The sequence below is a fragment of the Salminus brasiliensis genome, chromosome 6 (assembly GCF_030463535.1).
Source record: "Salminus brasiliensis chromosome 6, fSalBra1.hap2, whole genome shotgun sequence".
Classification (NCBI taxonomy): domain Eukaryota; kingdom Metazoa; phylum Chordata; class Actinopteri; order Characiformes; family Bryconidae; genus Salminus; species Salminus brasiliensis.
The window spans coordinates 20,408,735-20,435,580 of record NC_132883.1 but is presented as its reverse complement, the minus strand read 5'-3'; the positions used below and the strand labels follow the sequence as shown (position 1 = coordinate 20,435,580).

Below are 26,846 nucleotides of genomic sequence, written 5' to 3'. Positions count from 1 at the left end.
GAGGCAGATACTCCAACAAAAGCAGGATACACTCTTTTTAATACCCTTGATTTCGAAAGAAGCTATGAATGAGCAGGTGTCCCAATACTTTTATCCATTTGGTGAACTTTAAGAGCGCCTATCATGGAAACTCCAGATTTATATGCTTGAAATTAGATAGTTAGAGGTAGTATGTATGATACACAGCTAATACACAGTGTACTCCTCAGTACATAGATAGAAACTAGGCTGCATTTTAAATCTGTGATTTCACAGAAACACACACATCTACATAGGTCAGTTGATGTCTACAGCGCATTAATCCTGCGGCACTGAGGATCGCTTTCACCCGGACTACTTTTTTGAATACGGTCATGAGAAGGTCTGTGTTTTGGCAAGAACTGTGTGTATTATGATACACGGGTGTATATACAGCCCGACCTGCTGGAAGATTGCCCGCTGAGGTCTCCTCTACCTGCGTCAGACCAGCTGCCACCTACCAGTCAGATCATCAGGCCCCCCACCCACCACCACCCATAGCAGACCAGCGGCTCACCCGCCTACCACTGCTACCTGTTTAGTGACCATGTTAAAACCTAAATGGACTCGTAACTATCTGCCACTATTAATATCACCACTATTAACTATCTGCTGTACCTGGTTTGGTCATTTTTATCATTAATGTTTAAGTAGTTCTGATCAGAGGAGGATGGGGCAGATCCCCCTTGTGAGTCTTCCTCCAGCTCTGAGGGAGTTTTCCTTGCCACTGTCGCCGTTGGCTTGCTCACCGGGGGTCTTTGAGCCTTCATGTCTTACGTTATTTCTTTTTTCTTCTTTGTCTCTCTTTTATTAATTACTAATTAAAGCTGCTTTGTGACGACAACAGTTGTTAAAAGCGCTTTATAAATAAATTTGACTTGACTTGATATATATATATATATATATATATATATATTTTTTTTTTATATATAAAAAAACATGCATGTCCAAAAAAAGCAACTTTATAGGAGAAGAAAAACTTTACAGCTGAAAACAATAATAATAACATAAAAAAAAAAAAAATTTTATTTAATGTATTTTTTAAGTATTTCTATTGGCCCATTTATCCTGACATTTTCCAGTATAAATACGAACAGTAAAGGAACAGTTTAATTAAAATTCTGTGATTTTTTTTTTTTTTTCAGAATAGTGGGATCTTAAGACAACACTGCCATCTAGCGGTCGGGGTTTAAACACAACACTAAATACAGCCTCTGTAAAAGCAGTCTCAAAACCAGCCTGTTTAGCTCTCAACAAAGAGGGGATGGACATTGGCCGTGTAAAAATAAATTCGAAAAACATATATATAAATATATAAATAAACATTATCATTATATAAAAGTTACGTATCCTTTAATTTATAATTTTTGTATTTCTATTCATACTACATAATCCATGGAAATGCCTCCACTTAAATCTTTCTTATCTGTACTTGCATGTATCGGAAGTTAACTGTAATTCATTCAAGCCATAACAAGGGCTTTTTATTAACGTTTGTTAAGCTACAACATATATTGCAAATTATGTCATTTGCTAAGCAGAGTCGACACGTTTCGCATACACATGATTACAAAGGAATCAGGCAGACGACTTTAAAATTTGTTCCATTTTTTTAATACTTAAAATCATTTCATTGAACACCTATGGGACGCAAGGCTTTCCAAGAGAGAAAGCCTTTGCAGATCCCAGTAGCCTACAAAACATACACTGTCAACATTTTTTACCTTCAACAATAGATGGCAAAGGGCAACAAGTCATAAAAATGAAAATAAAAAAAGACACTAAAATATACTTCCCCCTCTGAAATCCACAGACATTACAACTAGCAGAAATTCATATCCTTACATGACAAGGCATGGAAGTCGGAGGAGTGTAGTGATTGTATGGGACTGGCACCAAATGACCAGCTCCACTCACCGATTAGCATATTCCACTGATGTACAAACAGGTGTGTGTGAGTAGTTAACCGAGATGGGACAGAGTTACTGCTTAGGGTGACATTTCCCATGTGTGTGAAAGTGTTGTCTGTGTAAAAAGGTAAGGGGTAATACTGCGTAAAGTGTGTGAGGGGTATCTAGTGCTGACTTGAGTTTGTTTAAGTCTGTTTTAAAACGTTTTCCTGCTAGCTCAGATTAGAAATCTGCAATCACTTTCCTGAAATAACGCTGACAATTAAAGCCAGCGCCTCCAACCACTAATGCTTCATTATAACGGACGGAATGGGGCAGAGGGATGAATTCTGTACATGTTTTTTTTTTCATGAGAAATGATTAGCTCATTATAACAATACTCACAGACAGTCATCAAGAACTGTATCATCTAGCGAACAGGCAGGCAAGTGAGACATCAAATAAAAACAAACAGCTGAGTTCAAATAAAATAAAAAAAACATTCTTAGTTAAACAGATAAGTCAAATCAACATCTTATCTCCACAGGATCAATTCTACACATGCCAGACGAAACCATTTTTTGAGATTACTATGGTTGATGCAGAAGCCACGAAAAATGTCCTTACAGTAAAGACAGGGTTGGGGGAAAGGGAGGGGGGCTTTATCCGGTTAGGGATGGTTAAAGGAGGGGGTGGGGTTTGGCGATGACTAAGCGCACCCCTGTGGTGGGGCTGTTGACAAAGTAGTACAGTTGTGGTCAAAGCGACACAAGCTCTTATACTGTGGGACAGACAGGCTTTAGCTATTCCCACATCAGCAGTGCTGATCAAATAGCACCTGGCGTTGAGAAAGGGGGGCCACTACCCACCCACAGCATGGCTGTCATGTCCAATAAACAGCCGTGTTAAGTGTTGATGGGCAGTTGCCATGGTAACCTTGTAACTCACTGACAGCTAGAGATGTGGGGGGGGGGGTATAGGAAAGGGCATCTGTAAAAGGGGGGCAAAAGCACTAAAAAGGGCTTTAGTCTTTTTTGTTTTCTCCTTTCATTCAGCCAAGAGTTGTCGAAACTGAACTGTTTCCATGATGAACCCCCCACACACAATAAAACAGAGTGAGAGGTGGGGTTTAACCCTAAAAGTTTAACCCTAAAACTGCTGAAACTAGCAAATGGTTCTCTCAGAGCAAAGCAACCTGCTGAAAATAACCTTACTGTTGTTTTCTTCTCTTTTTCCAGTCTGGAAATAATAGATGCTAAAAATGTGTAAAGAAACACAGGTTAAGAAGTGCAAAAATGTGAGGCAGGAGGAAGACCAAAGTGAATGTTCTGCAATAGCTTCTGCAGCACAGTAAAAAAACACAAAACACGGCAGAAAAGGACACCCAGCTAACTGAACCGCTTATAAAACAATTCTAAAAAAGTCCCAAAGATCGTGATTTTGAGGATGTGCTGATGTTTTGTGTGGGACGGACCTAACTGACAGTATATGAATTATAATCAGCAATAGGTTGTCTTTTCCTGTACGATCTGTGTCCGCTGTTCTGACAATAAATAAGAAAACAAATTCACTTTTGATTCACTTGACTCTTCCTACAAGGAAAAAAAAGGAGCAGTGCTGAGGAATACAGACTAATGCCTTGGCTGTGTTTCTTTTCAATTGAGCACTGAAAATGAAACAATATAATCATTTTCAGAATCGAGCCTGAATGGGAGGAGAACAATGAAGTAAATGGGGTGAGGAGAGGCATGGGTGAACTGGAGGATGCATAATATATGGGAGCTGATGGTGTGCTTGCAGGGGCCTGGTGGGGGTCCAGTTGGACAGAGTGGTACCAGAGCTATTGCTCATGGTTCGCCCAACCCCCCTGACACCCCCATCTGCGGGGTTTGGCCGAGTTGAAGATCTAACCCAGGCTGGTGATGTTGGCCCTGCCACCGGGTGGCGCCACGATACGTTGAGTAGTGCGGCGAGGAACGTTGTCATCAACTTGAGCTCCTGAAGGAAGAGAAAGCACATAAAACAAACAGTCATATCAGTATTTTTTTAATTATATTTTTCAATAATATGTAAAGCATAATGAGGTTGTATCTGACCAGACAGGCTGAATCCGGACTGGTGCAGGTTGCGGATGGGTTGAGGAGTAGGTTTGGCTGGAGAGGCCTTGTTGGAGGTAACAGGGGTCATTACTTTAGGGGTAACAGTGACTTCGCACACAGGCCCATCGTAGAGACCGCGTGGGACCCCTCGCAGCTCTGCAAGCTGAGGACAGAGAACACAATCAGAATACCGGACATAAAAGTGTTATTTCACACCGGACACGACACACAGGCGTGCCACTGTAAAAGCGGATTCTCTTTTAACCAGAGATGAGAATAAAAGCTACAAATGTCTTCACTGTCCATGTATTGCCTACAGACACTTTATGTGGACTGAATTTTTTGGATTCTGTTAGCAAGCTGTTTTCTCAGATGGCAGCTTATGCTTGTTATTGTTGTGGTAAATTCTGGTAAAATATATAGAAGACCAATAGATGAACCCTTGACAGGCATTGAATAAAGACCTCCATTAATAATAATAATAATAATAATAATAATAATAATAATGGCCTCCATTAATCCAAAATTCCAATTCTGGTAAAATATATAGAAGACCAATAGATGAACCCTTGACAGGCCATGAATAAAGACCTCCATTAATAATAATAATAATAATAATAATAATAATAATAATAATGGCCTCCATTAATCCAAAAAATCCCACAGGAACACTTATCAGCAATTGTTGGTAAGGATGCTCTGTAGAATGCCCTCAGTAAAATGCTGTTAATTCTAAGAGGGTCTGTTTACATCTTGCAGCCTTCTGTAATACTGCGCTACCAATGAACAAACAATATATTGTGCAACCCTACGGTATACCATAAAGGAATCACACCGTTGTGCAGATTCTGTGATACCAGTCTGATACCAGTGTGAACAAACTATATACTGTGCAGCCCTAATCTGTGCTCTCCAGATGATTTGGTCCTATATTGTGGTAACTTGGAATGGAGCCATGAGAAAAGCGAGATGAAGACGCACCCTGCTGCGAGCCTTTATCCTCTTGTAGACGTAGTCAGGGTAGGGCTTACGGGTGACGTAACGTCCTGAGCCTTCAGTGGTGTGGAGGTTTCCATCCTCTAGTACAATCTTACCTTGACTGATCACCACCAGGGGAGCCCCGCGTACCTCCACGCCCTCAAAGATATTATACTCCACTGCCTGGGTAGAGTGAGAAACAGAAAACAAATAAAGCTATGAAGAGACAGATGTAAACACTATGACTACATAAATGACTAAATGAAATCTAATTGAGTCTGTGTAGTCTTCTTCTACCACATTCATCCAACAGAATCGGCATATCAACACATAACTGTTTTTGATTAATTGCTAGCCTGGATCATTAACTTAATTACAGTGATGTATACACTTTCCAGTGCACTGTTCATTCATGTACTAATTCAGTCTATCAGTATTTAAGGGAGTCTGCATTTCAACAGCTCCGAGCAAATGAAATCACAGTGGCTGTCAGTGTCAGCCTGACAGGCAGATCAGAGTGGATAGTGACGGTGAATCAGCAGGATATGACAGAAGCCAGTCGAGAGAAAGAGAGAGTGCCAGAACCACGGCTGACCTCATGATGCTAACAACATTAACGGACATTGAAAGAGGGCCCAGCTAGCAGCATGTGACCCACTGCCCAGCTGTCAGGAATGAGAAGAGCGTTTGTACTTCTGTGCTGACGCATTGCTTTACGGGAAACAGTGGCGGAAGTCTTGGACAGAGTATTGATGCACTGCAGTAAATATAGTACAACTAGCCCCTCAGAATGTTACTGTTTACCCTGCCTATGGGGTAAGATTCAACCTGTAGTGTATGAAAATGTGCAAACTGGTGAGATACAGAAGCGCACTTCAGTGTTTCAAGTTTGTGTGTAGGCTCTCACCAGGTTGTGACTCTTGGCAGAGATGATCTTGGTCACATCAGGGTCCCACAGCACCAGGTCAGCGTCAGAGCCCACAGCAATGCGGCCCTTACGGGGGTAGAGGTTGAAGACCTTGGCTGCGTTGGTGCTGGTCACAGCCACAAACTGATTCTCATCCATCTTCCCCGTCACCTGTGGACAAGAACACGTCTCTGCTACAACTCTCAAGCATCTTAGACATATTACTGCGTGCACGTTTGGGCATTGGTAACACAGAGGTGTATGAATGACATTTGTGCTTAGTAGTCAACACACTGTAATTTAATTAGAATGTAAGCATCATTTTAAATGTTTAGATTCTCCCTACAAGCGGCATTATTTTTAGAATGAGCAGAATCTGTTACATGCTCACCACACACTTGTCCCAGATGATGGACATCCTCTCCTCAGTGCCGTTGGTGCCCTCTGGAATGAGAGTGAAGTTGTCTTTGCCCACGGCACGCTGAGAGGTGTTAAAGGTGCAGTGAGCGCTGCCAGTTATCTGCAGATCACCACTGTACAACACCGAGACAAGCAAGCAAAATGGTGGAAGGGTCATAAAAATGTGTAGAAAAAAATATTTAACATTGTTTGGTCAGTCTGATCAGTAAGTGTGATGTTTCTTGTACTATACAACATTTAGACACATACTAATACATTTTAATATAATCAATAAAGCAAGAATTTCTTTTCAGCAACAACTCTATAAGAATTAGAACAAGTTTAGTTTCTGCACCACAGTCATTTTATAAGTGGATGGTAACTCAAAATACTGGGCTACCTTTGAAAGGTTTGAGGATGCCAGACAAAACATGATAATTGTCTGCATTCATGTTAATTGGATTCAATTAATCAATGTAAAATATCACTTACTGCCCAGTAAAATGTCTTTGTTGTAATGTTTAACTTAGTTTTTTTTCTTGCGTCACATCAAGATAAATGTCTCCCTCTAGTGCTCAGGCCTTGTTCTACCTTGTCACACCCCTTACATCAGCAACATTTGTGCATGCACACCACTGCATTTATGACTATGACAGGGGGCTAAAGAAATGGGGCAAGTGTACAGCACGTACCAGGAGAGCAGGGAGTTGAGATAGTCTGGGGTGGTGGGGTCCGGGCTGAGGGGTGGAGATGTGACATAAGCAGCAGCCTTGGCCCAGTTTTTGCTCCAGTAGTGAGTGCCGTCCGTGCCCAGGCTGGCTGAGATGGGCTCCCCATACACTACAGTGCCTATCGGAAAGAGAGAGAGAGAGAGAGAAGAAATTCAGCAGCAATCCATTAGTCAAGAGCCAGTTATATGTGAATGTACTTCATCCGAGACATCCGCCCTCTTCAGAGTGAGGAGCTCTTGGTGGCATGTTTTCATAGTTTAAGAAGTGATGATGTCATGCAAAGGAATTTGTATATTTTGAAACCTGTTAGGGATTATGTATTGGAGTATTGGAGCTGCAGGGTAATACCAAAATTCAGCACACACAACAATCACTCACAGAATTACACTCCTGTAACCAGTGGCATGGGGGGCCGTTGCCATTTTTGACTGCCTCTAAATGTTTCAAATGCCTCTGTATGAAACTTACAATTATTATTGGAGGGAGCGTACAGTTTGGTTTTGTCCACTTTTTACGAAAGAGAAAGTATGGGTGTAATGGACACAGAAGTCACAGTTCTTTTTATATCGTTTCTTGGCCATTACAGTTAGTTTTTTAAGTTTATCCTACGTTTGTTGGAGTAACTGTCTCCACTGTCTACTAGATTTTGGAGCATTGCTGTATGGATATGATTGCATGCAGCAACAAAAGTGTTAGTGAGGGCAGGATGTTGGATGATCACCACTTCACCTCATTCCCATCTCCCTATCTCATCCCAAAAGTATTGGATGGAGCACCACCATCATTCCAGAGAATACAGTTTCACTGCTCCACAGCTCCATGCTGAGGCCCTTTATACCCCACTAGCATTAGTCATGGTGTCAATATGGTTATGTTTATCTGCTCCAAAGTCCTATTTATTGGCAGTACTTTTTGACAGAGAACAGACGAACTCTGTGCAAGCAATGGCATGCTTAAGGTTTGTCAATTAGGACATACACAGACACCATACTACAAAATTAAGAATACAAATACAAAATAAAGGTAATTAATAATTAAATAAACTGAAAACATAAATAAACAAATAATAAGACAAAGCTGTCAGAAATACATATTGCAGCAATATCAGAAATATATATCAGATAATATCAGCGTGTTTGTGATTTCAGTTTACTACAATATAACCATCTCTTAAGGCATGGAGCAGTAGTACTTCTGTGTTAGAAGTATAGCACCATGGCATTTTAAGTTAGTGTTATAACTTACTCCAGTTGGCCAAAGGTTTTATGTCACACTCACTAACACAGTCATCACAGTCGCTGCCAGATGAGCATACAGTGGGGCAATAAAGTATTTAGTCAGCGGTTTTTAACCCATAGAAAATTTGTGGAGGGAGTTGAAAGTCTGTGTTGCCCAGCGACAGCCCCAAAACATCACTGCTCGAGAGATCTGCAAGGAGGAATGGCTCTTTTAAAACAGCTCAGTCCCTTCCTCTGCCAACATCTGCTGCTACTGTATCAATTTAAGAAGAAAATCTAGGCTTTAAATTTCACCTAAAAAATGGAGGGGGGGGGGTTACCCTGTACAATCAATGTATGGCAATAAAGCCTCACTCTGTGGAAGTCTCATGTAGTGCAGTGACAACAGTCATGTCTGGGAGCTGTTTTGTCTTGAAAGATGACCTCACCTTTTTTCCTGGCCTGAGCGATGACATCAGCAGCACTCTTACTCATCACCTTGGTGATGTAAAGGGGGCAGTTGGTTTGATTGGCCACCGTTACTGCACGATTGACCGCCTCGGCCTCCACCTATAAAACCAGCATGGACTTATTCAACAACCTTCAAGCTGAATTACAACCTGAGCCCTTCACTAAACCTCTAAGCAGCATCTGCCAAATGCTGACTGGGCTGTCTGTGGGCCAACGGTCTGATCTAAATGCTGCTCAAATTGTTTCAGTGTGGTTATCAATGGCACTGGATAGAACGAGATAAAAAGCGTTGGAGGATTATCTTGCCTTTCCCTGCCTTTTTACGTTTTGGGTACAGGGAGGAAAACAGGTTTTAATTTATACTGAATGAAACATAGTCCGAAAAAATCTAAAATAGGCAAATCCAAAATGCAAATCTTCAGTCATTGTTATTTGTTTTTAGTATTACGTTCTAGCCAATTTGTCCAGATTTTAGATTTGTGTGTACAATAGTTAACACTTTAAAAAGATAAGTTCAAGTTTAGTTCCTAGCGCAGTGGTTCTCAAATCAGTCCTCTGTGTTCTCCTAGAAAGTCCAAATCTTTAAGCAAAAATGTAGACTGTGTCATGGACTCTGAGAACCAGTTTGAAAAGCACTGTCCAGAAGAACATTTTTATCATTGTGCCACTGTATGAAAGTGGCCATTAAAGATCATGTGTAATTCAAGGAGCTTGGGGAGGTGTTAAACGACACATGTTTATGAAAGAAGTGGTCATTATATTACAATCTCTGTAAAAAAAAAAATACTGGCACGACATTTTGCAGGTGGCCTACCTCCTCTGGGCGACTGAGGACATGTCCCTCTGGCCCAGTGATGCCCAGCTCCAGGATCCTTTTCTGCTCCTAAAATCATCAGGAGCCATTATATCAAGACCATTACAGGGAAACCAAGTTGCAGAAAGCAGGACGGATGTTACGCACACAGAGTAAAAGAAACGCGGAGTTACCTCAGCAATGATGTCACCATTCTCAGCGTGTACTTGAGCGATGGCTCCCAGGTCACGGATGACACTGAACACCTCATACATCTATGCAGGAAATACACAGAGCAGGGCGTTTTGATTTGAACTGTCAGACAGCAATAATGCTTTTGCTGGCAATAATGTATTGACACAGGGACATAAGGGACACAGGGAGCACAATTCAAATGCTGTCAATGCATATTTGGCAACATGGCAGACCACTAAGGCTGTAATGAATGGCAGCAGGTAACGCTGCCAAACACCAGGTACTGTACATCTTCTCTTTAAGAGTGTAAAAAAGTGAGGCCTACAGACATGTCCCACCTACTGCTGAGAGTAGTTTGCATTCACATTGCAGACAAAAGGTGGCTCTCATCATCTGTAGTGAATCTAGCTGGAATCTACAGCTGCAGGAAATAGAGGCTTTTATTGCATGCCGGATGATTCCTCAGAGACTACCAGCCAAATATACTCAACCCCTCTTCTCTGCAGAATGAGCCTGTTAAAGGGCTTTCTCTGAGCCAGAAAATTTAGCTATGTGATATGTGAAGGTTAAATGAGAAATCTTTTACAATATTTTGAATGTGTATCTGCATATCATTACTGTCCAAACAAAACCTTTCATCTCCAAAATGGGACCTTCACAGGAGAAGCCAAAAACATTCTTAACTTTTAATGTAATTTATGTAACAAGATGTGATTCTGATGGTCCTTTCATCATAGAATGTCCACACAATGTAAAGCGCAGCTGATGCGTTCAAATGATAAATGATAAAAAAAAGAAAATACACTGTTTTAGTGACAGCATTGTTTCAGTCATAATAACTACAAACATTCTATTATGTGTGCTTCATACCTGGGAATCATTAAGCTGGAAAACATCCTTATATGCCAAATAGACCAGGAAGGAGTTTACGCCTAACACAGACATAAAGTTCAAAGATTAGATTTCAACAAGAAATATTTTGTACATTACATTTCAATACAGGCAAAAGTAATTTTTTGGTAAGTGTGTAAGAGGCGTGATGTCTCTATTTGTCTATCTATTGGTTCGTTTGTCTGTCTTTTTGTTTATCTATTGTACCCTGTCTGTGTGTCAACACTGCACACTTACACTGACATGCACATATAAACACACAGCTGTCAGTGTCATTATCTATGCTTATTATTGTCATTATTGTTATATTGTTGTTATTCTATGAGTCATTGTTAGTGTTGAGCATTTTATCTGTCTAATTTGATTTAATAACAAAAAAATAAAGTTGTCCTCCAGAAAGAGGGGTGGTGGTGGGGAAATGCACTGATATTCAAAATTTAATCAATAAAATAGTCACAAAAGTGTTCTATTTCACAAATGTGCCTAATTCCTGTGATAGTGGTGCATTAAGAATTGATATGTAAGGCAGATAGATAAATGCAGACATCAAAAGATGTAAAATAATGTAGTCCATCTGTTTCTCTGCATACCTTATTATCCCCCTTATATCCTGTCTTTCAATGGTCATGATCCCACAGGACCACCAAGAGCAGGTATTTAGGTGGTGGGTCATTCTCAGCACTGCAACGACACTGACATGGTGGTGGCGGGTTAGTGTGTGTTGCGCTGGTAAGAGTTGATCAGTGGAGCAGTTCTTCTGGAGTTTCACCTTGTAGATATGAAGTCAGAGACAGAAGCTCATCTGTTGCTGCACAGTTTTTGTTGGTCATCCTCTAGTCCTTTATCAGTGGATAAAGGGCGCTGCCCACAGGACTCCAGCAGTGAGACTGAGGTGTTTAAAAACTCCAGCAGCTCTGCTGTGTCCGATCCACTCGTTCCAGCACAACACGCCACCACCACGTCAGCATCATTGCAGTGCTGTGAATGATCTACCAATTAAATAATAGCTGCCCTGTGGGGTCCTGACCATTGAAAAAAAGGGTGAAAGGAGGCTAACAAAGTAAGCAGAGAAACATTTATTATGAAACATTGGTGGAATTCCCTCTTTAATTCTCATGAAATTTGTAATGAACAAGTGCTTATTTTGCCCTGTAAGAAGCAGACCAAATTGTGCAGTATTCTATGCTACAATTAATGAATACATTATAAATGCATCCCTGATCTCACATTAATATCATCATCACATCATACATTCTATTAATGAAGAATTCACATATATAAAGAAGTTTATATCTGGTACCATGATCTTTCACCAGGGTCTCCATCTCCTCCTGTATGCCCCCGTGCCACTCAGTGAGGTCAACGTGCAGAGAGTAATCACAGCACGACTTGCTGTCAGCCCACTCCCTCCACTGGTTAAAGGCTGCTATGAGGCTAACGCCAGGCTCTGGGACCACATGGTCGACTGAGAAACACACAGACACACAGTGTCAGCATTGTGAGCAGGTGATACCAATACATCAGTGTTTATGTTCACTCCTCACTGTTAACTTTCACAACACAGGTAATCACATCCTAATCACGCAATCCCCTTCTCTCACAATCCAAACAAAGAAAAGCAAACAATTGAGCCAGGCGCATGAGAGAAAAGCAACAGCAACAATGTAGCCCAGCCGCCCTGAGTGGGAGAAGGCACGAGGGAGTGCAGTCCTGGGAGAGCTCCAGGAAACAGCTAATTGGCAACCCTCTCTGAATCCTGCTCATTTGCGCTAGCTGAGGCTCTGCTGTCGCATTCTGCACATGCCTGGCGCGGCAGCCCCAGGCCTGACTGAGTGGACCAAATCTCACACACATACACATGCGTACTGCCAAAGTGGTCTGTGCGAGTCAGCTGGCCTTCTGGACTTCAGCACCCCAAATCATCTCACACATCCACCCAGACATGACATCTGCTGCAGCCTACTACATACCAGGCAATCCTTCTAGAGCTCAGCAATCGAGTAAAGTTAAAGAGGGGAGTTTGATTTTTTTTTTTTTTTTTACAATTGTAAATTACTTTACATGTAATTATCTGGTACACTAACTGTCTGGGTGTTTGGCCAACTGCATGTACTGAGTAACAGATGGTTACTGACATGTACATTTAGCATCATGTACATCTTTTCAGCTGTAAAAACGACAAACAAGGCCATATTTATGTAATAATAAATGTACATAGATTTAGCTTGGGTCACTAACACCCTTTAGAAGTACTAGGGAGACAAGCCTAACTGAAAAAGAGCACGTTAGAGTAGAGGAAAAAGGCTCAGAAAGAGTTTCAATCTGAGTAGGCACATACTGATCATAGTGGTGCCTCCAGCTAGAGCGGCGCGAGTGCCCTGGTAAAAGTCATCGGCGGCCGTCATGCCCCGGTCAGGCATTTGGAAGCGAGTGTGAACGTCGATGCCGCCGGGGATCAGCATCCTGCCATGAGCATCGATGGTTTTCACCCCACCAGGAACAATGAGGTTCTCCCCGATTTGCCTAAGAGAGGTAAAAATAAGGAGTGGGAGACAAAGAGGGACTTTGGTTGGTAAATCACAGCCAAGAAAGACACAAAGAAAGAAACCATTTTTTTGTTGTGTCTCCACTATATGCACACAGCACATTTACTAGTATTAAATCAACATGATAGGACTGTCCTATGAAAACTCCTTCTTAGTAGCCTATTGGTCACCCAAATCAAACTGTCTAATGAAGCAGTGTGATAACGTCACCAGAAACGTGCAATCAAGGCACAAAAACTGGAGCCTTGGTTTTTTTGGGGGGTTTTTTTTTCTAATTTGACCCAATTTCTTTACAAAAACAGAAAGTCAATTAGTCATTCCATGTTCATATACAATCCCTTCTCCCTACCACTAGCATGTCTTCTCTGACACATGTGAACAACAGACACCTGTGCTGGAAAGATCACATTGGGAGTGATGTGGGGAGGAAGTGCCATCAACCCGCCCCTAAGAGAGCAAAGCCAATTGTGCCCTCTTTGACTCTGGCTGCCGATGGCAAGCAGCACGACCCAGGATTCGAACCAGTGATCCTCAAATAGTGGCAGTGCCTGGGAAGGATTCGTCAGTTGTGTCCTCACTCCGAACGTGGGCTGTATTTCTGGGCTGCATCATTTTAGAACAGCCTTCTATGATGTAGCAGTCGGGAAATGTAGCATACCTTGGCTGTAGCCTATGCTTTGGAATGCAGCAAATGTGTTGATTTAACATTGGCAATTTTGCTGTGTAAAAATCTGACCTGAATTGTTGAATTTGATGTGACTCTACTGAATAAAACCTTTTTCCCTTTTGGTGTGGTAGGGCTTTGGGCCTTGAGGAGAATTAACGAAAGCACAAAAAAACAACAACAAAAAAAACACACACATCACAAAACTCCACTTACTTAATGACCCCATCCTCCATATAGATGTCAGCATGGAAGGACTGATCATCGTTCACAATCTTCCCTCCTTTAATGAGGAGACGGTCACTCTGTCAGAAAGGGAAGAAAGGGAAAGAGAAGGGAGATTTGTGACCAAGCTCTGCTCGCACTTGCAGTGCTTCTCAACAGCTGTGTGCACCTGTTAATTCAGCACGACTACAAATCTCCTGATGTCATCCATCGCATACCAAGCTTAATTTGGAATCTCATGGTGGCAGATTCAATGCAGAAACACTTTGTTCTTTTATGTTTCATCAGCAACAATAAAAAAAGTTGCAACTGCATGAAATCTGTGCGGCTTAGCAGGTTCTACTGCAACTGCAAAAAAGTTTTTATATTCTTTTTATTTTACAATTTAAAAGTATTACAGTAGTTTTACAACAGCATGCACTGCCTGTTTATTGCTTCAGATGCTAAAAATCACTGTAACAGTCTAACAAAAGTATGTCTAACATACTAAACACTTAGTTCCAGCCTTGAAATGCCAACTTTATGTAATCTTGTTTACAACAACAGAGCCCACATTATTTTATACAACTAGAAATCTTTCAAAAAACATTTAGTAACCATGACGCAATCATTGGTTATTTATCACCTAATTTTTAGGCATCTTAATAATTTAATATGACACAAGACAAAGGCATATTGCAATAACATTTTACTTCGCTCAGCTGCAGGCAAGACCTGGAAAATCAGATGCTTTTGTATTGAACAGATGCAGACTAAATGTTCTGACTAAAGTTCTTGACAGCTAATTTATTCGCAAAATGTACCCAAATGCTACTCCAAGTAAAACAAGCAGAATGAAAATTAACTCGAAACGAACTCCAAGGCAACCGAATATAAACATTAACCTCAGGGCTGTAAATCTCACTTTAATCACAGCAAAATCCCCAGTACTGAATGAACTACAGTGAAGTCCAGTTGGACACAAATGAACAAAGTTCTTTCAGCACTGGGGATTTCTGTGAATACTCTAAGCATGCATGGCTCTCCCTTGTCCAGATACACTTAGACAAAAGTACAGAAGAGCAGAAAATATGTTAACATTGATTATAAACTTTGTTTTATGTTGTTAATGTGGACTGTGCTGTATTGAATGGACCTAGCCTTACTAAACTGTTTTTGCTGAGCGCATGAAGTTCATAGTTGTGTAGTCTGTGTAGTCACCACAATATCCCTGCCTAATTCTTCCATGATTTGTGGCTAATGCTTAAGATGCGGACCGCGCATGGAAGAATGGGAGAGAAAAGTGGTGTGAAGTCATCAAAACCTCACCGAAGAGCGCCCAGCCCTGGGCACGCATTCCATTCTAGATCAACACCAGAGGACACCAGCCTGCAAACGTTTTCCCCAGCAGAAAATCCACACACGCTCCAGAAGAGTGGAGGAGCTGGGCCGCTTTTGGTTGCATCGCAGCCCGTAATTAAGCGCTGACAAGATGAGATAATCGTTGAATAAGTGTTAATCTATGGCTGGACCGGCGCTAATAAGTAGCTATCATGAGCTCTGCTCCAGAGGCCTATTGAACAGAACAGAAACCCACGCACAATCAGCGTTTGTGTAAAATAAAGGAGAGTGTGCTTTTCTTCTCTAGTATGAGTCTCAGTAGGAGAGTAAAAGATTATAAACATTCCCCACCAGCTCTGCACTCACAATAAGTCTGACCCTGGTTTGTGATGTCAGCCTGTGATTTCATCATCAGCTGCTCCAAGTTAAAGACTCTAACGGACATCAAAGAAGCAGGATTATTGAATACTCCTCCAATTCAATATACTAATCTCCTTGGAGGATTTACATGCCTTTTGATGGATGTTGAGGTATTACACTGATATCCAAAACCAGATGTAACAACAGCACAGCTCTCTGAATAAAAGATTCACGTAATCAAATAGTTTGGTGAAAAATCAACCACACACCATTTTCTCTCTACCTTGAATGTAGACCTTAAGTCAAGACGTGTTTGATGTCCAGTATGTTCTCAGAGCAGGACTGCTGCATTTAACACAAAACGCACTGTGTAAACTGCACAACTAATCAGGGACGTACCTACCTCTCTATATATGGGATTTCCATTGGCCATTCAATTCAGTTACATGTTAGCTAATCTGCATTCCCTTCACCTCTGAATGTGGTCGTTTGGTTCTGCCAAAAAAAAAAACTCAAGTGGCTTTTAGTTCTTCACATTAATGACCCTGTGTGTCCACCTTCTTTTATTTTCTTGTTTTCCATAAAGTCCACCTTGCTGTGGCCTCAGGACTGATACCAAAAACTGAGACCATATAAAAAGTTATAGATAAAGTTCCTGGGCAGACAAAACCAAGATTACCTTCAATAATTTGGAGCATACCACATCATCTGTCAAACATGGTGGAAGCACTGGTACAGCATGGGCATGTATGGCTGCCAAAAGACCTGTCACTGATGACTGTCGAGTCACTGATGTTAATTAATGATTAGTGACTATGTGTACAGAGCTATGTTACCTGCTCAGATTCAGCCCAATGCTGCAACACTGATTCACTGACATTTCACTGTACAGATGAACAATGACCTAAAACAACCCAAGAGCTTCTCAAGACAAAGAAAAGGTTCCTAAATGGCAGAGTCAGTCTCCTAACCTCAACCTCAACCCAATCAAGCATATTTTTCACTTACTGAGGACAAAACTGAGGGCAGAAAGACCTATAAACAAGCAGGCTGCAGTAAAGGTCTGATTTCTTGAAGGTTTTTAACAGAGGAAACTCTGTACTGGGTAGTTTCTGGACTAGGCAGCCATCGACTGCAAATAATCCTTTCTATCTATTTTTCGATTTTTCGATGTAAAAGCTGTGATTCTTAGATGGTTAATGAACTTTTATTAGAGCTGAATTAAAGCTAAAAGCCCACACTTCAGTCACATGTTTTTGTTTTTCATTTTGAATCCACTGAGGTAAAATTACAACTATGTCACAGTAAAATACTTATGGGCCGTCTGATCTACTAAGCCAAAGGGATGATCTGCTGAAGGCTGACCTAGCCTGAAAAAAGGTTTACTGAGACTCCATTATAGCCCTGTTCTAATGGTTCTATGTATAGCATTCTCGTTTCCAGCAATGACATCAGACAACAGACAAAATCAATGTCTCTTCCGTATATTCACGTAGTATGTATGAATGCAGTAATGGAACATAAGGTCGATGCCACTGTAAAGCACAGGAGAGTTATGATCTGCCAATTACTCAAACTGAGCGGAGACTTCCAAAAGGAAATGGGCTGCGAGGTCTCGTCTTCACTAAAACAAAGCCTCTCTGTTTGCTGTGCAGCTTTTTGCTACAACACACACACACACATACATACAAACAGAGTCCAAATCCAGCCCATATATAGAGTCAAGGCTGGCTGTCCCACAGCACTACCACTGATGCTGTTAGCAGAAAAACATCTTGTGAACATCCAAACCGCCTTAACTTCGTTAGTCACAGCTCTGGACTGTGGTACTGACAGAGCACCGGCATCTGAGTATGCAATCTTTTCTTGCGGGCAATGTTTTGATTGTTTTTAAACATTAAATATTAAAGCCAAATGAGACTGAACTTTGTGTGCACATATGTAAAATACTAGGGCTGTCACTACTAGTTCATTTACTAATCCAATAATTTAATGATTTATTCACTGAATAACTATTTATATAAAAAAAAATCATGTGGCACAAAAAAAAGCATTGTAGATTATTGAGCATTATTTTTGAACTGAGTGACTGAAGTTTACTTGTGCACCCTCATGATGCAGCTCAGTGCAGATTCTGAACTCCCATTTTAACAAAAGTAAAACCAGGCAAGTGGAAAATGCCCTCTTTACAATTTTCTGCTTTATTTGGGAGCCCAAGCTGCAAGACTGTGTCCAAACTCCAGGTTTCTGGTAACTTGTGTAACAACTCATTTAGGACCAACCTGATCACAATCTTTCTCTGTCAGTGAAAGTCAGGCCACTTGGCTGGCCTGTTAATGCAGACTTGTGGTGACAGGTTTAAAGGGAAAAATGTCTCATGTCTGATTATAATGAACCTCTGCCTCAGTATTAATGTAGAACTCAGTGGATTGGAAGGCTATTTGTTTATTGTTCTAATGCACACTGGCCTGCTGGAGAATGAATAAGACTGGCACTGTTCCCATATTATGTAATACATATAAGGTCTTGTTATGGGAGCAGAATAGGGGTTGAAATGAAACTTTCATGAACAGCATTTCACAACCTATCTCTAAGCACTCTGTAATTACACAATATGAGATATGCTGCAATATGCAAAGTCCTTTAAGAAATCAGGGCATTTTGATGGAGTGTTGCGACAATGTTGGACAATGTCATATTTTGGCCAAAATAATGCAGGCCAGTCTTTAGTCTTTTCTTATGTCTTGTAACTCACTCAATCACATTTGGCAAGCAGAAGATTTGCCACAAGGGGTGCTATATTTAAAAACTGTTGGTGCCCTGCATCAATGACACTGTGTTTATATTATAACTATAATATGTTACAGTTCACATTCCATAGCACTGGAGGGAAAAAGCAAAATATTGCCTTAATTATCAATAACTTAAAAGGTCTTAATACTTTGCAGCTACTATCTTAAAAAAAGCCTGCCAGTATCTCTTCTTGGTATCATGCAAAAAACATAAATAAAATAAAACTCATCACCAAACAGTAATCTAGGCCACAGACAGAAAAGCATGGCTCCTTGACACAGTTGTATGTAGAGGAACTATGAAAGAATGTGGATCTTGACAGTTTAATTGAACTCCAACTAACATCATCCCATGATGGGAGCAACACTGAAATTTTCACCCCAACCGAAAAGGATTGGTTGATATCAAAGTGACTGACATATCCTGTAACCCATCTGTGCTGAACTGAGAGAGAGCTACCATTGGAGGTCATGACACATAGTGACACTGCGCTGGTTAACTCCATGGCCCAAATGTCTGCCGGCGCTCTGCTGACACATTTGGATGCTCTGGTTCCAAAATACATGAGCTGTTAAGAGGGAACACTCATCACTGCTGCAGTCCTTTTTCTGCTTTCTGTATCCCATAGAAATCGAGAGATATTTTTCACTTTCCTATCATTTCCTACAATTGTAATTACATAAGTATATATTGAAATATTAAGTACTTTATACACTTAGTTCTGTTTACAGTGGTTTGTCTGTTTAACCTTAACAAAATAATAAGTAATAAGGAACTGAACTGTGTTTATTCAACTCAAATAAATACTTTGAATCAAATGATGGTTCATTAAAATGATTTCGCTGTCTTACATTAACCCAGTTTAATTGAGGGATGCACAATATATCATATATATTTTAGCATTGATATCGCAATGTGTGAATGGGTATTGGTAGTCACATCACAGGATGTGCAATATAACATCAGGCAAACAAAATCATACACATTATGCTACAACTTTTTTGATACAAACCAGATCTACCAGAAGCAAATTATATATATGTAATAAATTATATATATATTATAATATATAATTGTGTATATATATATGTATAAGTCTGCCAATATCTCCTCTTGGTATCATGCTGTACCAATCTAGGCCAATATGTATGTATATATATATATATATATATATATATATATATATATATATAGCAAAACAACTAAATATCACAATGTGAGTTTTTCCTAATATCATACAGCCCTAGTTCTATTGCTTGAAGTTAAAATTTCAAGGACAAATCACTTTTTTAACTGTATGACAAAAACAAGGCAAATGCTTAACAGATGAAAAAAAAATATACACACAAAAATAAATTTTGATCCAATTCAAATATTAAACAATGCCCCCTCTGTTTCCAAACACAAGTGTGGTATGGAGTAAAAACAGAGATGGCAATCAAGCCAGTATCAGCAGAAAATGCTGGATCGGATATCGGAAAGGGAAAAAAAAATCAATTCTATCCTGTAATAAATTTAGCTAAAAATAGCCACACTCACACAATGTGATGGGACACAGATATCTGGGTAGTAAAGCTTTTGAGTAGTTTGAGTATGGTGGTCTACTTTTAAATGCCTATTTCGAGTGAAGCTCTTTAACTAGAAAAGCTCACTTTTTTTACAGATCAGTTTCGGCCAATACTCATCATTTCAGTACCGTTACCAGGAAAATGAAAGCTGCATCGTGCCACCTCTAATTGAAACTTTTGAATCCGCACTTCTAGCCGAATTTCAATGGTTTTTAGCTACAAATGAAAAAATAATATCAAAGATGCTTTTATTAGGTGTAGCTTCTAATGGATAAAGCTTTTGTACGAAGGTTGCAATAAGGTAACGGGTTCAGATGTCTGTAGCTCTCTTTACACTACCATACAGAAGTGTACATAAGTACACAAAAGAAAAAAGTACTAGAGGTTGTTTTTGGGTGAAATACTGAGCAGAACTGATTCTACAAGTCAAATGTATAGCTGTAGCAGTCACTGTAATTCTTTAAAGGTCTTGAGTGCTGGTTTAATGACTCATTACATAAGCATGGAGAGTGACTGCCTGAACCCTGTTCCTCAGGGCAATGACTTCCTGTTTCTGGAGAAAGCTCCTGTCATATTGCGAGCCTGGTTATAGAGATAAGCTTAAAGCAGACGTTTTACCAAAATAGCGTAAGATGTGTTTCTACTTGTCCCAGCAGTTTCTTGGAGATAAGATTGCATATTTTCTCAAACCAGAGGTATTGTTGGCGTGATTTATAAATACTTTAGAAATATATACATTCACTAAACAATTCTAAACAATACTAATCCTTGGTTGGGCCCGGTTTCTCTCTTAAGCCGTTTTAATTCTTTGTGGTATGGATTCCTCAAGAAGTCAGCCACATTCCTTTGAGATTCTGATCTATGCTGAAATTACTGCATCACACAGTTCCTAAAGTTTTTTAGGTGCACTTGAAACTTGATATGCTGTGAATCTCCCTTTCTGCATCACCATACCCGAAGTATGCATTAGAAGATAAGTAAATTGTGGCCGTTGCATATGACAAATGGTAAGCGACAATACTCAAATAGTAGGTATTCAAGCAATGATTGATTGATTTTAACAGGCCCAAAGTGTTTCAAGAAAACATCCCCAAGACCATTACACCAACTTTATCAGCCACTGTTGGTGAAGTCATTGTCATATCCATGTAACCAGTTTAAGATGATTTGTGGAGGGACCAGAATGTGCTAAAAAAAAAACATTCCCCACACCATTACACCATCTTTACCAGTCTGGACTGTTGACATAAGGCAGATTATCTCCAAGGAGTTCTGATGTTTGTGCTAAATTCTGACCCTAACGTCCGTGTACCTCAGCAGGAGATTGGGGGAGACTGGCAGTTTTAGAAATATTTAAACCAGCCTTTCTGGCACCAACAATGAAGGCACGCTTGAAATCACAGAGATTACAGATCTCCGTTCTGATGGACAATGTGAAAATTACCTGAAGCTGCTTTAATGCTACAAACTGACTCGCTCTGAAGTTGTCGACAGAAAGATCAGAGAGGGAAATTTTCATTTGCACTGGCTGGATGAAGACATTTTTCCTCTTACTGAACAATTCACAAATCTTCACCATGGTTTTGGTATCAAGCACATAAGTAGCACATGCATCAGTATGTCTGTTCATTTTCAAAGTGTTCAAAGACAACATTACAGTTTTCATTATGTGAAAATCGATCAAATATGCCATCATCTCCTCGATGCAACATTTCCAGTTGTGGGTACACATGTTTCCATTAGCTTCCTTCCTTCCTTCAGGGAGAGTGTTAATAGATCCCAATGGAGCTCTAGAGAGTATGCAGACGGTGAGAGTGGTGGTAAGTGGTGGATAAAGATGTGCTTGTAGCTGCCCTTTCTTCATCTTCAGCTGGACTTCCTGTAGCTTGCTGCACCATGGCTGGCCTACTTCACGTCCCACCCTCTCTAAGCCAAGCCTCCCTTGGGAACGTGGGGGGTTGCTAATGAGGGCCTGCGGAGAGTCTTCCATTCTATACTGAACCCTTCTGTGCCCTACTAAATAAGAAACCTAGCAGTAGGGGTGTCCTTAATTCATTCATAAATATAAACCCAAAATATGTCAAATTTACAATCAGGTTAATGTCTACCTTACAGGATATTGTTCTCAATGCAGGACAGAATTTGCTATAGGCAGCAGCGGAGGTTTGATGTGATCTACGAGAATGCCAAGCTACTAACTAGGTCAAGCGCTTCGAGATTCCTGAATGTACAGTCATCCTGAGCACTGATGGATAAGCTGCAGAGGAGCTCCTGTGGCCGATCAGAGGGAAAGCTTTAATGGACTTTGTCTTTTGCGTACGCTCTGAGGCATTCCTCTTCGGAATCGCACAAATCTTCTGAGGGCTTTGTGTTTCCTTTGCCAGGTCAGGCTTATTCCTCCTTCTGATACGTTACAACGTATGGCCGCGTCTGGTTTTGTTGTTACAAAGAGATCTGTAGCTTGTCCTCGCCTGTAGACAAAGTACAGAACTTCTGGCCATCCCACGCACATGTCCACTGACAAATTAATGTCTTTAACAGTGCATGTTTAAAAGACCGCAGTCACTCTTTTCCTTTTTTGTGGGCTGATATACTGTAATTTCCTAAACGGTCACTCAGGACTGTAATTCACAGGGCATATTCACTTAGGACGTTGACTGTGAATGACCAGGTGTCCCGCGATAACGGTAGAGTGTGCCTGCTGACATATATCACAGTCATGGAACTCTCTGAACATGCCCAGTGAAGCAGTGGGAAGTTCTGGGAAAAACTCCAAAGCAGGTTTTGGTTGTTTTCCCATCTATTAACGTTTTTTTTTTTTTTTTTTTTTTGAATGTATCATAAGCAATCATAATCATAATGTATCTTTTAACATGCCATAAGCAGACGAAGGGAGTCATGTGAAGCCGCAAATCCAGGCGTAATCGGCAGATGTTTACAAAACCGGCTGTAAAACTGAATGCATGATTAATAAGCTAACTGGCGACCCAAAAGACATCACCTCAAGAGGGAAAGGATATTTTGAATTCTTTTTCTAAACGCTCATGAAATCAGAGATCTCTAAAGAAAAGCACACAGCAAGTGAGGCACTTCGTATAGCGGAAAAAGATCTGCTGAACCACTTTTTACCACACGCAGCCGTAATTAAGACATATCCGTTCCTAATCACTGCGGTTGGTTTCTTTGGTAGAACAATTACAAGATGGAAAATATACTTGTCACATCATAAAAGTAGGGGATCTCCGGTAATTTAAAAGTCAGCTAAAGCCAAGCGGAGGAAATGAGGTCTTCCTTGAACAGTGGATGTCGATTCCTAGCTTAGTAAAGTCTGAGGTGGACAGACAGGTTTAGGGTTCATCTACACTTAGAACACAATTTAGCCCATAAAAGGCAAGCGTGTCATCCACAACAAAAAGAAAGTGCTGTTCAATGGAACTTACTCTGCGTCAAAATCCCAGACTGAAGCGTTTAAAGCACGGCGTAACATATCTGATCCTGTAAGTTCTTCCTAAATAATGTCAGACTGACTAACAGCAGAGGTAGCATAAAAGGCTCATGCTAGTCATTTCTCAGGGAAAGAAAACTTGGCTGAGGAACAAAAGGTCTCTATATACGTCTTTTTACAAACATGATGTCAGCATGTCTAATTGCGGAAAATCTGCACTGCCCCTCACTGAGGTAACTTTTCCTTTAATGATGAAGGGTGAGTCAAAAGAGTCTCTCTGCTACAGCATGCATTATCAATACGAAATTGTAAAATCAATATGCTATGGGCGAAGGTGGACCGCCCTAAGAATAAGGCCGTGTGTAATTTCAGCACCAAAATAGCTGTAACGACTCCTGACTGACAGCACTGTCTGATTTGTCTGGCATGGACAGCTGAATTGAAAAGCCATATCATTACTTTCAAATACTCTGCAATTTTATTGGTCTGTTTCATTAACTCAGCTGAGGTCTCTTAACCACCGTAACGCCGATACGCCGCACTATTTACCACGATACGCTAGCTCTTGATGAGGTGCTACATTCCAGTGGTAAGCTTCTGAAAAGATTCACACACACCGCTTATGACTTGTCTTGAGGTGAGCTGTGGTTACCTCATTGGCCCTTTCACTCTGTATTTTAACTGTCAGGCAATGGAGACCATGTCATTAGAAATTGCAATGTCTGTTGTTCACCAAAACTGCTCTTTAATTTGGCAACTGGTCTGCGCACTAGGAAAAAAGTCCCACTGTTTTGTTTTTTTTTATCTTTATCGTTATGAATTCAATTGAACAATAAAGAGCAGATGAATAATGCTAGAAAAAAGGGCATGGCCATTGTTGATTATTTCATTTACTGCAGACAGAGTCACCAGTGTAGGCACTGTGGAACAGTGTCTGGGGTGCACGCATACACCGACTGGCCTCAAAGAACATGCCTAAAATGTGGGCCAGGGGTGTGTGTAGTGTCTGTGTGTGTGTGTGTGTGCGTGTTCTGAAGAGTGAAGGGCAGTGTTCATGCTGCATTTGTTACTGTGTGACAGAGTGACACCATCCGACACTGAGACAGCTGAGGACAGAAAGAAAGAGAGAGGGACAGAGACAGGCACAGAGACAGAGATGAGAAAGAAAAAGAGATGGATTGGAGACAGAAGAGCGAGACAACAAGAAGACACACAGAGACATTCAGACATACAGTGATGCTCAGTGATGGGTTTTGATGGGAGTTATTGCCACACCAACACAGCTGTACTAGCAACCTCTAACGGTCACATGCAGATTATATCAACGTTTTTATGGAGTAATGAGTAATGTGATTTCAGCCAAATCATTACAACCCTTTACATGCTTTGTGATTCTTGTGATTCAACCTTTCCTTCAGCCTATTCTGTGTTACTGGTGGGATTAAACCCTTTCAATAATTTGCTGGCTAGCCTTAATACAAATAATTGTATTATGTATTAGTTAGACTGCAAATATCATGATTATACTTCTGCACATCATCAAGCACTCAAGACTCATTAGAAGGATTTGCATTAGGATTTGCAGTATAAAGACTGTATCACTGGCAGCTACCTGCTGAGGAGACTCAACTCCAGGCCTTAAGATGGCAGAAGCTTAGCTGGGTGTCCAATGGCTGTGGGCAAGATTTAACAGCACAGGCCTAGAAGCCGTTCGTCTCTGTCCTTTATCACTCTCTCGCCCTCTCGTGACCGGATCACTACTATATGTTTCAATCCACACGCCTCTCCTAAAAACAATACAACCCTTGAAGCTCGGGACATTTCCAGTCTACACAGATCCATCACTGGTGTGTGTAATTTCATAGAAAATGCCGTTCAGGCTGCAGCTCACTCCATGCGATATAGTTCACATCCATTGACCTACTTTTCAAAAGAGGATTTTCATTCAACTACTCTAGAGACAGTTTTCTCCATTTCACATGGTTATCAAAGCGGCGTGACAGTTTTTCAGTGGCGGTGGTGGGGGGGGTGGATTGAGGGGTGGGGGGGGGGGGGGGTAGGGGGTTAGGTGGGGAATGAGAAGCGGCTTAAATGAGCCTGAATTTTAACTACATAAAAGCGACGCTCTATCAAAGGTGGATGCTTCGAGCACAAGGATTTTCCACTGCAGGTCTGTTTTATAGCACAGGCACAGGACATATGTAGGAGAGATGCTGGTTCTATCTGACATCAGGTCACACAGACCACAGGGCAGCACATTAAGGGGCCGATTCCACAAGCAATGCATTGTGTTCCAGGGATGTTCAGCTTTCAGTAGGTAATAGGTTATAGTCCACACTGGTGGGCAGCTGTTTCTAGGCTTACCACTGGGGAGAAAATGCACAAGGATTTGACAACAGGCCTGAAGGAGCTGAAAGAAGAGGGCATGGCTGTAAAATTCTGAGGAGAAATATTCCACATAGCTCCACAGCTGAAGCAATTCTACTCACAGAACTGGACCAAAGTGAAAGCAGTGTAGACGACGAAATGACACTGGAGCCCTCAGAGAAGATGATGTTAAAAAAAAAAAATCACACACCACCTTCAAACAGGTTCATTCAGAGAGAGAGAGAAGCTGCGTGTGTGTGTGTGTGTGTGTGTGTCAGCGCTGGCTGTCATTTTAGCTAGCTAGCTAGATCTGCTGGGAGAGACATTCCCAAACCATCTCTACTGCTGCCCTCAGAGCTTAATCCCCTTCTAGCGGTCTCAGACAACAGAAACAAGGGGGTTTCGTAATTGCATTCACGGGAAGACTCGCTCGGTGAATCATTTCAGTCCTCTGAATACTCACGGTGATGCGAGGGATGTTCTTCTTGCCCTGGTAGCCGGACATGTCGACGGTGGTTGCGGTCGCTCCGGTTGTATTGTTCGCCGCTAGCCGTGGAGGAGCTGATGCTCAACGTCGCCGGTGCTCACGAAACACGCTGTAATAGAGGGAGAAACCCAAACGCGGTGTCTTTCACAGACGCGTTCTCGGTCGATAAATTTGTGAGATAGAAATGAGCCCCTTCGGTTCCGCTGCCAACCCTTTTCCCCCTTTCTCCCACCGTCCAGCTCTGCGCCAACGCGACTCCGACTCGAACGGTTCGCCGATGAGGAGAGATTTGCACGGTGGAGATTTTCCACCGCGCATGCGCAGCGCCCCGCCCTGCTTCGCCGCCTTACATTAGTTGTAGTTGTGGAGAGCCGTAGAGCAGCTAAATCCTAAATCCTAAATCAGCCCCAGGAACGCTGCTTTAACAATTAGTGGAGCAGTCTTTGACCAAAAGAGCCGATTTAGACTCATTTCCTGCTCAAG

General features: G+C 41.2%; 1 protein-coding gene across 1 annotated transcript; it reads right to left on the bottom strand.

Annotated features, from left to right (window-relative positions):
* Positions 1 to 1,616: 1,616 nt before the first annotated feature.
* On the bottom strand, positions 1,617 to 26,846 carry dpysl2a (dihydropyrimidinase like 2a). Its single transcript, XM_072681941.1, has 14 exons — positions 26,340 to 26,846; positions 14,015 to 14,103; positions 12,927 to 13,111; positions 11,889 to 12,053; positions 10,568 to 10,629; positions 9,697 to 9,777; positions 9,524 to 9,592; positions 8,688 to 8,808; positions 6,983 to 7,139; positions 6,283 to 6,424; positions 5,892 to 6,062; positions 4,988 to 5,167; positions 4,004 to 4,169; positions 1,617 to 3,905 (listed from the first exon to the last, which is right to left on the bottom strand). The coding sequence occupies exons 1-14, from the start codon at positions 26,379 to 26,381 to the stop codon at positions 3,814 to 3,816; spliced, it is 1,722 nt and encodes a 573-aa protein (XP_072538042.1). The 5' UTR covers positions 26,382 to 26,846; the 3' UTR covers positions 1,617 to 3,813.